Source organism: Armigeres subalbatus, chromosome 1, assembly GCF_024139115.2.
Source record: "Armigeres subalbatus isolate Guangzhou_Male chromosome 1, GZ_Asu_2, whole genome shotgun sequence".
NCBI classification, from domain to species: domain Eukaryota; kingdom Metazoa; phylum Arthropoda; class Insecta; order Diptera; family Culicidae; genus Armigeres; species Armigeres subalbatus.
Window position 1 is genome coordinate 70,836,325 of NC_085139.1, and position 14,199 is coordinate 70,850,523.

The window sequence follows — 14,199 nt, forward strand, 5'->3', positions numbered from 1 at the left end:
AAGTAACAAGCTAGACGCAGATTTTGGACCAGAAGAGTTTGAAGTAGTTCGAAAAGTGGGAGCCGATACTACGATCCGGTCATACGAATCCGGAAAAGAATATCGAAGAAACGTGACCCATTTGAAGAAAATTGAAACAGCTGATGCTTCAATGGCGACTAAGAGTGCAGAGGATGTAGACCGTCGAGAAAAGCGTGTAAGAAATGAACCTGCCAAGTACAAAGATTATATACCTCACTAATGTAATAAAAGCTGGGGGGGATTGTAGGGTCGAACACGTGAGTTGAGCACAGGGATAAATTGGAAGAAAGAAAGATAGTAGGCGTTGGGAAAGGAGTCAGTTAGTTTGAGGCGTGACTACCGGCAAGTGTCAATAAAATAAGTGTCGATTGAATAAGTGTATCTTATTATACAGTTCCGAATATCTCTGCATTCAACACTTAGCCTTACTTACTTCTGCAATATGTTCTTTGAACCTTACATCTAACGATCTTTTTGTTTGACCTACATATACTTTATCACACTGTGAACAATTAATTTGAAAACCCCGGCCTTATTTAACATTTCTACTCTATCCTTTGTAGAGCCCAAAAGTGTCTTCAGTTGATTGCTTCTGCTGGAGAATACTAAATCGATGCCGAATTTCCTCAGTCGATGGCGTAGCTGGTGGGTGATGTGTCGGTCATAGGGGACCGATACTCTCTTCAGCGGTTCATCGATCGGTGTCAGTGTTGTCAGTTCGTTTTTCCGTAAGTTCCTCTGCTTTTTGTTGATGATTGCTTGTATTGTTCTTTCCTTGTATCCGTTGATCCTCGCTGTTTCCAAGATGTGTTGTAGCTCCTTCGTTTTTCCTTCTTCGCTCAGGGGAATCGTCTGCATCCTGTGGATCATGTGATGAAAAGCTGCCATTTTATGCTGATACGAATGATTTGATGTGTATGGGATGACTCTCATGGTGTTGGTGGGCTTCCTGTAGATTTCGAAGTCTAATGTTGCATTTGTTTCCTTGATAACCAGTAGATCCAAGAAAGGTAATTTACCTTACTTTTCCTCCTCGTGGGTGAATTTGATGTCTTTATGCACGTTGTTCATCGCTTCCAAAATCCTGGGTAGATCTTTCCGGTTGATGATGCTGAAAATGTCGTCCACGTATCTCCACCATTTCTCGGGTAGTACTCCTTGTTCCTCTAGGTTGTCCTCCAAATTCGCCATGAATAATTCGCACAAAACGGTGATAACGGATTTCCATAGGTGCACCCTTCGTTTGTTTGTAGAAGCTTCGACGGAATGTAAAGTAGTTCTCATTCATGCATAATCTTGCAAGCTTGAGATACATTTTACCTTTCCTCGCCATGCTGTATCCGTCTGTTGTCCTAGTAGCCAATCCTCCAAAAGGTTCAGAGCATCCTTCACTGGAACGCTTGGGAACAATGCCGCTACGTCGAATGATACCATGATGTCCTCTTCTCCGATGTTTCCTGATTCCAATATCCTCTTGGTGAACTCCTGGGTGTTTACAACTGATCTGCTGGGGAACGGCTTCGGCATACTTTGGAACTCCTTGACTAACCACTTGGCCAAGTTTTGTAGGGATCCCACTGATAAAACTATTTCTCGCATCTCTGTACCTGGCTTATGTATCTTTGGTAGTCCTTTGATCCTTGGTAACACAGGGTTCGTCATTTTAACCCGGGCTTCTCCGATGATCGTCTTGCATTCCTTTATCGTTTTGTCCGTAAGTCGGATTAGTCCGGGTAGTGGGTCCACTCTCAAATGCCTGTATGGTCCTCCGTTGATTTTTGTCGTCATCTGTTCATCGTAGTCCTCTTTGTCCATTATCACCACTGCGTTTCCTTTGTCCGCCTTCATGTTCATTTCATTCATTTATTTAGTTAACATCTAAACAGATAACACTGAATCAACAATTTGACGCCACAATGCACGGTTCGAGGCCGCATCTCTCCATCCTCGGATACGCCCCACGCTCGCCAAGTCGTTCTGTCGTTCTGGTCTGCCCATCTCGCTCGCTGCGCTCCACGCCGTCTCGTACCTGCCGGATCGGAAGCGAACACCATCTTTGCAGGGTTGCTGTCCGGCATTCTTGCAACATGTCCTGCCCATCGTACCCTTCCGGCTTTAGCTACCTTCTGGATACTGGGTTCGCTGTAGAGTTGGGCGAGCTCATGGTTCATTCTTCGCCGCCACACACCGTCTTCTTGCACACCGCCAAAGATGGTCCTAAGCACCCGTCTCTCGAATACTCCGAGTGCTTGCAAGTCCTCCTCGAGCATTGTCCATGTTTCATGTCCGTAGAGGACAACCGGTCTTATTAGCGTCTTGTACATGACACATTTGGTGCGGTGGCGAATCTTTTTCGACCACAGTTTCTTCTGGAGCCCGTAGTAGGCCCGACTTTCACAGATGATGCGCCTTCGTATTTCACGACTAACGTTGTTGTCAGCCGTTAGCAAGGATCCGAGGTAGACGAATTCCTCGACCACCTCGAAGGTATCCCCGTCTATCGTAACACTGCTTCCCAGGCGGGCCCTGTCGCGCTCGGTTCCGCCCACAAGCATGTACTTTGTCTTTGACGCATTCACCACCAGTCCAACTTTTGTTGCTTCACGTTTCAGGCGGGTGTACAATTCTGCCACCTTTGCAAACGTTCGGCCGACAATGTCCATGTCATCCGCGAAGCAAATAAATTGACTGGATCTGTTGAAAATCGTACCCCGGCTGTTACACCCGGCTCTCCGCATGACACCTTCTAGCGCAATGTTGAACAACAGGCACGAAAGTCCATCACCTTGTCTTAGTCCCCGGCGCGATTCGAACGAACTGGAGTGTTCGCCCGAAATCTTCACACAGTTTTGTACACCATCCACCGTTGCTTTGATCAGTCTGGTAAGCTTCCCAGGGAAGCTGTTCTCGTCCATAATTTTCCATAGCTCTACGCGGTCTATACTGTCGTATGCCGCCTTGAAATCAACGAACAGATGGTGCGTTGGGACCTGGTATTCACGGCATTTTTGAAGGATTTGCCGTACAGTAAAGATCTGGTCCGTTGTCGAGCGGCCGTCAACGAAGCCGGCTTGATAACTTCCCACGAACTCGTTCACTAATGGTGACAGACGACGGAAGATGATCTGGGATATCACTTTGTAGGCGGCATTAAGGATGGTGATCGCTCGAAAGTTCTCACACTCCAGTTTGTCGCCTTTCTTGTAGATGGGGCATATAACCCCTTCCTTCCACTCCTCCGGTAGCTGTCCGCCTTCATGTAGTAAACTGGTTTCTCCTTCAACTCCTTTAAAATCCTCTTCTCGTCTTTGTTCGATGTCCCATGCTGTCCTGCTTTGATGGCGTCTGCTACGATGTTTCTCACACTATTCTGATCCCGTTGATCAACATTTCGTGAAATCGCTGTCTCAGTATCCACGATTATCTGCTCTAGGTCCGCTTTCTGGGTTGTCGCATACCCTAACCCCTTGTTGAGATGTGCTAATTGTTCCTCCGTAAACTGCTGTGTCGAACGGTACTGAGGGGTTAGTCGTTCTACCTTCCGTCGTTGATTTCCCTCGTAGAATGGTCAATTTCTTCTTGTGCAGTCTCCTCTTCCTGTCCGCTTCACACTCTTCGGCCCGCTGTACCTTCTTTAGGAATATGTCGAAAGAGTCTTGGTTCTCATTTGCCAGCTTGAGGTGCAGGTTGTAGCACTCCAAGTTCAACCTCTCTAGCTTGGCATAGTGTCCCTTGATTGACAACTTCAACAAATCCGATTCCGCCCTCTTACTAATAGATTTTGGGATGTGAGCTCCCATCTTAATCCTATGGCTGACAGGAGTCAGCCTCTCCTTTTGGCACTTCTTAAAGAAGGCCACGTCCTTAAGAATACCTGCGATCCTCCTCTTCAAATCTATAAAAGTACTACGCTCGTTCCGCTTGGATGCCATTTCGATAAGAAAATTATTTTGAGCTTTTTAGTATATATGGTAGCTCCTGGCTCTTCAAGTTTATACCTAAGCATTAAGCGCAACAAGCGAGTAGAAGTAAGCACCGTACGAAATGTAACTAGATAAGTACCTAGATAAATTATTATACCTACGCATAGTATAAATAGTGTAAGCTGCGATCATTTTCTTCAAGTCGAGTCAAGTACGAGACACTGAAGACGGCCTTACTGTTGAGGTCGAAATACGTATCTGTCAAGATACAATTAAGTGGTGGAATTCAATGGGATGGTATAAACTCGTCTTAGGACAAGTCGTCTTAGACGGTTGAATACATTCCACTAAAAGAGCCTAAAAGAGATATTTTTTAGACCATTTAATTCAAATTCCAGTACAGTTCGGGGATCCTAGAACATCATAATTTATTATCCCACATGTTTCGTATATAGTTTACATTTATTTTAACAAATTCACAGTATACAATATGCTTGAAAACATTTTCTGGAGCTTCATACATCCTGTAGTATAAAGTGGTTCCTAAAGGCACCGAATTATCATCGTATGCATAGTACGGATGCTCAAAATTTGTTCTTATGTTCCAAGTGCTGTCTTTTATGTGTTATTTTATCATTTCCATGTCTTTACTCCCATAGCTCTAGTGAAAAATTGAACACCCCTAGATACAATATTTGGCAATGTCCAGAAACTAGAAGAGATGGCTAAGAGGTTGGTGAAAAAACTGAGAAAATCGGTTGAAAAACCACTGAGATGTAGCCATTTGAAAATTTAGTTACAACGATTTTCTGAACGAATGAATCCTAGTGTTAAGACATTTTTTGTCAGATGAAATAAAATAAAATAAATAGATAAATAAATAAATAAATAAACTAGTGGTGGTGGTAGTGAAATGGTGCTGGATGGTGAAAAATTTGAAGTGGTAGAGAATTTGTGTATCTTGGAACACTAGATTATCAGCACGTCAGATAATGATGTTACCCGCGATGTGAAAAAGCGTATTGCAGCTGCAAATAGGGCTTATTACGGACTTCGAAGTCCCGTAGTCTGCAAACGAAGACAAAATTTGCAATGTATACTACTCTGATTCTTCCGGTGGCTCTATACGGCCATGGAACATGGACGTTAAAGGAGGCTGATCGAATGCCGAAAGAACGTCGAGCAAAGATGATATTTAGTAGAGACCCCGGAAGAGTCCGCAGGCTTCGTGGAAAGCCGCGTACTCGATGGCTTTTTGCAGTTGAAGAGGACCTGAGGTCGCTCAATGTTCAGGGCGACTGGAAGCGATTGGCTCAGGATCGAGTCCAATGGAGAAGGATACTCCATTCGGCGAAGGTTCATCGAAGAGCTGTAGCCCATCAAGTATCAAGTAAGGATCTTTCTCTATATGCTTCATGTTCAGTTCTAGCAATCGCTAGAACTGGAAATAGACATCCATACCGTTTCCGTTTCTCTATAAAAAAAACCTCTAACTTGACTATTCGATCAGTAATTGCTAAATTTGTAAATAGACGAAAAGCTTGTTGAAAAGCAATCAAAAAAATTTCATCGCCTGCTTTCCTATCACATTGGCAACTCGTTAGCCAAGACGAACCTCTGCCCCTCGAACCGAAACCAAAAATTCCAATAAATTCTGCATGAACTCGTGCAAAGTGCAGAGGCATATTCGGCTTGCAGTGGGCGACCAATTGTATTACCATTTCCTCTTCCTTCCCTACATTGACTAGAATTCTGACGTGGTAGGCGCCAGTATGGCCCAACAAATATGATCACCAGTACTGGTACATTGAAGATGAGTGCTAGCCCCAAGCAAACATCTGTTGGTTCTCTGTGCAAGAACAACTGATCCGGTCATAATGGAGAACCTAGCAACTACGGGTTGACAATCAAGCTCAAACTCATGGTTAGGTTTTTCGCGCCTCCGAGAACTTCTCAAGGTCATTATTCCTAAATATTCCATTTTTCATGCTCTACAAGACAGGGGTGTGACTTTTTGATGACTACTAAACATATTTTGAATTCTAAAGACAATTTAAAATATTCCCAAATTCTTTTTCTTTTCTCATACCTAGTTCTGTTTCAATTTCATTTTCGGGAGGTCTGCTACCCATTTTCCGACCAACTTTGATGTCATCCCACCGATCGAAACGCTTAAAATGTTGGGAATCTAACCTAGGAGAATGGTGGCGGCACGAGCCATTTCCACTTCGTTAGAATCGCAGTTGAACCACAATGAACAGACGTCCAAACTAGAATGAAGCTGCCAGTGAAAATATGTAAAGTTTTGAAATTATAGTTCGTTGGTGAAAAACAAAATGAAATGAGAATAAAGGTTCATGAAGGAGAAGAAAGGCTTAAAAAAATTATCAAAAAGAATCAATATTGCTAAAAAATGCAGATTTTGGTGGTGCTAACATGGTGGCATATTATTTTAGTTGGTAAAAGATGCTTCCTTTTTGCACTTTTTTCCAAATTTAAGTTGCCGATCTATTTTCTGTGGCTGAATGTTGCATCCGACATTGATGCAGCACTGCAAACTAATTGAAAGTCGCTTCATTTTTAATTCCATCCGGAACCGCTGGATTACGACTGATATGCTGCATTTTAATCATTTAGTCACAACAGCTAGCATCAAAATCCGATGCAATTGATCTCGCTGTACAGATCCGCAAAAACCGCAAATGATGGTGCGAAAAAACCACATCACATGGTAATGAAAATGTAACACTTGCAATTGGTGGTTTTTATGTTTCTGTAGGTAAACAGAAATCCACCGTGCATGTGGATTTTCATCGAAGTAAAGCTGCTATCATCAACCTTTTCGATTCATTTTGACAAACATGTAGGACGTTAAATTGAAAATTGAAAAATGTCGAAAAAAGATCATTTTTAGCTTGGTAATGCCGTGCCTTTACCGACTAAACTATCTGGGATCTCCAAACAACATTAACATATCCAGGAATCCTTCCTGATGCCTGATAGTGACAGAAAAGCTTCATATTTGAAATTACCATGCATTAATTATTAAATTGTTGAATCTTCAAACCAATTAATTCCACCCAATTTATCCGCGCGAAAGTCAATTGTGTCGCCCAATCTGCCCTACTAGGCAGGTACTTACTCTCCGTTGTTATTCGTTGTAGCAACCAACTAAGCCCATAGTCAATGGTGGACTGCATTGCATGGGATGCTCATTATTTCTAAAGCTTTTCGCATTTCACGTCATTAGTTTTAAGCCCTGCGTTATTGTGTTCCATCCGCTTGGAACGCCTCCCTCCCGTACCGACATTCAACAATTTTAAACTGATCTATTATTTGCTACCGCCGTACCATACCTGTGCAGGTGCCCTGTATTTATCCATTGTGCCGCCAATTACGGGCATGACATTTTAGGAGTTTTGCGCAACGGCTGCATTTTGTCCGCATCCGGGATCCGGGGAGAAAATTAGTTGCACAGCATAATTATTACAGTCGTTTTGCGTTTATTCTACATTTGTTACAGTTGTTGCCGGTTGATTGGTGGTGTTGTGTCGTTCCACGTCGAAGCACTTTGTTACAATTGGCGCCCAAGGGGTGGTTAAAATTTTCCTACACTGCCAGTATTTCCGTGGTCGATAATTTGTTTGATTGCTCTCAGTCATTGACCGGTTTCAATTCGTTCGCACTGTTTCGACGGTTCGAAATTAACCTTAACCCTCTTGTGTACATTGTGTAGACCAACGTGGAATGACCCAAGAACCCTACCTATTTTATACCTATGCGCATCCTGCGGGGTCAACCCTTTTCATCACGAAAGCGAGCCCACCCAACGAGGATATAATTCTCCTAAGCGTGTGACAACTAAATATAAACAATTGGCTTCTGGCGGCAGCTGCACGTGCCTATTCTGTTCAACTGATTTTCAGCCTGAAATATTTAAAATAGCCTAATAGTGCCAGTGCGGAAAGCAGGTGCAGCAGTGCGGCTGTTGAATAATTGATTCGATTCCACCAATGCCAACCGCACCAGCTGCTGCCACTGCCACTACTGCTGCAGCAATTCCCGCTGGAAAAGCTGGATCCGCCACCGGTCACTTCCGGTCGTCTCCTCCCTAGCAGAATAGTCCAGTAGTGCTGCCGACTGGCCGCTCCTGATGCTTCCAGGTTTTCGCGCGTCACCTGCTCGTGGCACCGGCCGATGGCGAAGATATCGATCTTGCTCATCTTCCGACCGTTGTACTCCAGCGGGGAGATGCAGTAGTTTTTCGAAAGGAAGTCCTCCCCGCTCGGGTAGGACCCGTTCGCCAGCGGGCTGTCCAGCAGGGTGTGAATGTGACAACCGCAGGGGAAATAGTTACCTACCACGTGCAGCTGGCTGAGCCCCTCCAGGACGATGCTGCCCGGCTCCGGTGTTTCCAGTAAGTGATTGCCCTGCAATCGGAGCGTTTTGATGTGATTGGCGTACGTGATGTTGAGCTCCTGGATGGCATCAATTTTGTTGTTAAGGATGCTGAGCGTGTCGACGTGGTCCAGTCCGTCGAAGGCGTTGGCACTGATGACACCGAGGTCGGACTCCTGGAGGGAAAGCAGCTTTACATTGGTCAGTCCACGGAACGTGAACGCACTGACTTCGGTGAGGTCCATGAACGAGAGTTTTAAGTGACCGACCTGGGAGAAGGAGCAGAAAATCAAATACGTGATTATTGTCGGACTTATAAATTAATTTTAACAATGCTATTGAGAACACGAAATTCTATTATTTTAGTTTTATAGAATGATAGTATAGGATCATTGGATGGATTTTGTGTTTGATGATGATTGAACTATATTGTAACGCAGAATTCCTATCAGGAATTTTCAGGCGTGAATGTAATGTAATGAATGTAATAAGCTGGGACTAATAACCTAGGCCGGCGCTGTAAATAAACAAACTCCTTGCTTATGTTGCGATAAAAATCAAACTTGGATTAGCACTTAGCAAATCAAGGATAAAGATTCCTGGTCAGTGCATAAATTATTGTCGGTCCCTAGCTGCATATCGCCAATCATTGTTATTGTTTAATATTCTGGATACGAGCCCGGCAAACGACCGATTTTTATTGTATTAACGATGGATGGTTATCTCAGCAACTGAAACAATTTATAATTCATTTGGCTGCTTCATTTTTTCTACGGTAAGAAGGTAATCTGCAACCAGACACTTAGAATAGGCGAATCAGATTGGCCCGCTCACTCTAATTTCAATTTCCAAGAGCTTATAGTACAGGGCCCAAGATGGATCTCTGGGAGATTCTAGCGGTGATAGGAACACTACTCTAACGTACACCGATCCCTCTTATAGTGCGTAATTCTGGAAATAGCCTTACAAAATTTTGTATAGGACCTTCGCTGTGCCATGTCGTAATGAGAGTAATCAATTTTCCCGCCACTTGCGTTGAATGGCTACCGTATGCATGGCACCGTAGAATTACTCTTTTTTAATGAAGGTAACAGAAATCTGCAACCGGGGAAGGGTTATTTGGCCGAAAGTCATTTGGCCGAATGCAACTATGCCGAAAGTTGTTTGGCCGAATATACCATTTGGTCGAACAGACCATTAGACCGAAAGTCATTTGGCCAAAAGGGTCATTAGGCCGAAAGGGTCCTTTGGCCGAAAGGGTCGTTTGACCGAAAAGGTCGTTTGGCCTCGTTTGGAGTTTCACTTCTCACTCTTCATTTTTCTCTTCTCACTGTAAAAAGTGAGAAGCGTGAAGTGAGTAGTGAGACGTCTCACTACTCACTTCGCGCTTCTTACTTTTGACAGCTAGAAGTGAGAAATGATGAGTGAGAAGAGAGACGTCTCCTTTCTCACTTTCCGTTTTTCACTTCCCACCGTGAAAAGTTAGTTGTGCGGAGGGGGTAGTGAGAGGTCTCACTAATCATTTCGCCTTTCTCACTTTTTACAGTGAGAAGAAAAAAAATCAAGGCTGAGAAGTGAGACGTCTCTCTTCTCAATCCTAATTTTCACTTCTCACTATTCGGAAAAATGTCATATTCGACTAAATGACCCTTTCGGCAAAACTACCCTTTCAGCCAAATGACCAATTCGGCCAAACGACCCTTTCGGCCATACGACCCTTTTGGCCAAATGACTTTCGGTCTAATGGTTTGTTCGACCAAATGGTATATTCGGTCCTTTCGGCCAAAAGACTCTTTCGGTCAAATGACCCTTTCAACCGAACGACCCTTTCGCCCAAACAACCCTTTCGACCAAACGACCCTTTCAGCCAAATGACTTTCGGCCAGATGGGTTTCGGCCTAATGGTCTGTTCGGCCTAGTGGCATTCGGCAAAGGGCTTTCGGCCGAATGGATTTCGGCCAAATGACCCTTCTTCCTACATGACTAACATAAGTGCACGTATGTGCCTCAACTCTCCTAGTATACTCCCCATGCACCACAAGTGCCCCAACACTCAGCTGCCTTTGCCGCTCGAATGATTGTAAGAGTCTTACAGGTACCCTGCAGGAGGTACCCCATGCTGCTATCTTACAACATAGACAGCCCTCATTCAGTTTGGTGTTCACAACGTTCTGCAACAGGGTGGCACCACTTGTCTACCAAGCCGGAGGCGACCCTAGGTTGGTGGCTCCTATGCCGCTCCTACCTCAGATACGAGGCAGACCCTTTCATGTATCATATTTCTGATGTGCCGCAGAAGCATCAACCCCCAACACTCCTGCCAGGCATAGTGAGACTTTCGTGTCCCCTAATTCTAAGATGCCGAAGTATCTGCCTTCAACACTCCTGCCAGGCCTGGCAAGAATTCACTGAATCCGTCACTGGCAGCCGGATCACACTACTGCCTAAGCCTTACCTTACACGTCTCCAATTTCTGAGGTGCCGCAGAAGCATGAACCCCCCGACACTCCTACCAGGCATAGCAAGACTTTCGTGTCGCCAAATTCTGAGGTGCCGCAGAGGTATCCGCCACCCGACACTCCTGCTAGGCCTCACCAGACTTCAGTCATTCTAACACTACCGACCATACGTACCATGTGAGGCTTACTTTCCGAAACTGACCCCTGATCGGTTAATCGTCTAAGGAAGAACCAGATGGCCAATTTTATATGGACGTATAGGTACTGCACAAGAATATCGCGCATGAACGATTGTATTGCTGTTTTTCTCAACCCAATACAATTTCAGAGATGATGAATAATGGATGCTGATAATATTTCTACAGATGTACTAGGTTCACCAAACCATTCTGGATTTCAGCCTTGGTCTACCAGTTCAATTACGCTTGGTACGAAATCAATAGCAGCCCATGGTGCCCATATAGGCCCTGAGAGGCAATGCGCATAATTTAATATCTTGATATGTCCGAACCGGATGTTCTAAGTTTTACAAACCATTCTTGAGTTCAGACCAATTGATCTACAATGTCAACTGATCAACGCATGCCAATAGCAACCATTCCGTAGATCCCGTGTGCATGATTCACGATTTGGATATGTCCAAACCAGATATTCTGAGTTCTCCAAGCCATGCGCATGATTTACGATTCAGATATGTTCAATCTGGATGTTTTAAGTACTTCAAATCATTCTTGAGTTCAGTCAACTGGGTCAAATTATTTTGTTTTTTTTTGTCTTTATTTGAGAGGTTTTCAGCCCTAGGCTGGCTCATCTCTTAAAATTAAATCCAAATGATCTTACAAGTCAACTGAGTTTGGAATAAAGGGAATAGAAACCCATGGTGTCCATACAGGCCCTTTGAAACCATCCACATGCTTTACTATTTAGGTCTCCAAACCAATATGGAGTTGAGGCCAATTGGTCTACCAAGTCAACTGAGCACAATACAAAGCCAATAGCAACCAATGGGGTCCAGAAATCTTGCGAGCAAAGGCGTAGGATTGCCAATCCAGAGTGGTAAGTTCGATTTCCGGTCCGTTCTAGGATGTTTTCTGTAGACCAGTGCGCCGATTTGTATTTTATCAACGGCAGTGCGATAGATCGTTTTAAGCCAGTGGCGGCGTCACGCCGTTGGTGATCGGCGAGGGCAGCGTGGCGGTGTGGTTCGGCGTGAATAATTTCACGCATAAAATATTTTGCGGAAGCTTCTAGTAAGTTCTCCAGGAATTCTTCCGGAAGTTCCTCTAGCAATTCCTCCAAAATTTCCTCCGTAAATCTGGTTCCAGGAATTTCTCTGGAAGTTCCTCCAGGAATTTCTTTGGAAGTTCCTCCAGCAATTGCTCCGAAAGTTCGCCCAGCAAATTCTTCCTCCGAAAGTTTCTTCAGGAACTTCCCCGTGAGTTCCTCCATAAATTGCTCCGGAAGTTCTTCCAGCAATTCCTCCAAAAGTTCCTCCAGCAATTCCTCTGGAAGTTTCTCCAGAAATTCCTCCGGAAGTTCCTCTAGCAATTCCTCCGAAATTTCCTCCAGGAATTCCTCCGTAAATCTGGTTCCAGGAATTCCTCCGGAAGTTCCTCCGGAAGTTCCTCCAGGAATTTCTTTGGAAGTTCCTCCAGCAATTGCTCCGAAAGTTCGTCCAGCAAATTCTTGCAAAGTTCCTCCAGAAGTACCTCCGAATGTTCCTCCAAGAATTACTACGGGAATTCCTCCAGGAATTCCTTCGAAAAATCATCCAGCAATTCATCCGGAAGTTCCTCCAGGAATTCCTCCGGAACGTGCTCCAGGAATTCCTTCGAAAGATCATCCAGCAATTCATCTGGAAGTTCCTCCAGTAATGCCTCCAAAAGTTCTTCCAGCAATTTCTCCTCAAGTTCCTTCTGCAGTTCATCCGGATGTTCTTCCAGCTATACCTCCGGAAGTTTCTCCAAGAAATCCTCCAGAAACTCCAGAAATTCTTCCTAGATTTCCACCAGGAATATTTCCCGGTATATTTCCCTTTGCATTTCTTTTTCAATCGCCGGAGACCAACGATACCGTGGCGGTCTCTTCGGTTTTTCCCCTTCCAGAATTTCAATTTTGTGCTGCAGAACTGTTGTTCGTCCAAGCTGCCCATCAGTAGATGACTCACAATTTCCAAGAGTTCACGTCTTTGACTCTCAGTAAGGTCATGTTCGGTTTTGATACAGGTTAGCTCGCTGTTCTTGGGAGTTTCAATTGACGGCAAATCTAGACTCGTATCTTCCTCCATTCGAATTGGTGTAATGATGTCAGTGGATTGTTCTACACACAGAACTAGATTGATCTCAACATTTTCTTCCGCAAAATATTGAACGACACAATTTATGCCTTATCGCTCGACACCGATAGAATTTGTTTCCAGTCGTGTAAGATTTCCATTTCTCTCTACAGCTGGAGTTATTTTGAAAAACCTTCCAGAAGTCATTTCCTAAAATTAACTTTTTTGCTAAATTGTGAATCCCTGCTCTTCGTATTACCCCTTCCAAAGCGATGTTGAATAGCAAACACGAAAGACTATTGCCTTGCCGTAATCCTCTGCGGGTTTCGAAGAGAAACCCTGAAACTCAAAATACGCACATCACCCGATCCATCGTCGCCTTGATCAACCGTATCAGTTTATCCGGAAATGCGTGTTTGTGCATTAGCTGCCATAGCTGTTCCCGATCGATTGTATCATATACGGCTTTGAAGCCGATGAATGAATGATGTGTGGGCACGTTGAATTCGCGGCATTTCTGCAGTACTTGACGAATGGCGAACACCTAGTACGTGGTGGAGCGTTCGCCCATAAAACCCGCCTGGTATTTCCCCACGAACTCCCTTGCAATTGGTGCTAGTCGGCGGCATACAATTTGGGAGAGTGCCTTGTAGGTGGCGTTCAGCAATGCGATTGCGTGGTAGTTGCTACAATCCAGCTTATCGCCCATTTTGTAGATAGGACACACGACACCTTCCATCCACTCCTGCGGCAAAACTTCCTCCTCCCAAATCTTGGTAATGACCCAGTGCAGCGCTCTAGCCAGTGCCTCACCACCGTGTTTAAATTGCTCTCCTGGTAGTTGGTCAATTGGATTTCCTGGAGATCCGGAGCCGGTAAAATTATGTCCTGCGCGCGTTCTGGTCCATCACCATACCGCCATTTTCGTCTGCTACATCGCCATTCAGGTGTTCTTCGTAGTGCTGCCGCCACCTTTGGATCACCTCACGCTCGTTCGTAAGAAGGTTCCCGTTTATGTCCTTACACATATCAGGCAGCGGCACGTGGCCCTTACGTGAACGGTTCAACTTCTCATAGAACTTTCGTGTGTTATTAGTGCGGTACAGTTGCTCCGTTTCTTCAC

At 44.5% G+C, this 14,199-nt stretch overlaps 1 protein-coding gene across 1 annotated transcript in view; it reads right to left on the bottom strand.

The window, feature by feature from the left end:
- Positions 1-7,855: 7,855 nt before the first annotated feature.
- LOC134211621 (chondroadherin-like) overlaps positions 7,856-14,199 on the bottom strand; it is a 46,460-nt gene continuing 40,116 nt past the window's right edge. Inside the window, exon 3 of the mRNA XM_062688729.1 lies at positions 7,856-8,611. Within this exon, the coding sequence (XP_062544713.1) occupies positions 7,856-8,611 (756 nt within the window). The remainder of the gene's footprint in view (positions 8,612-14,199) is intronic.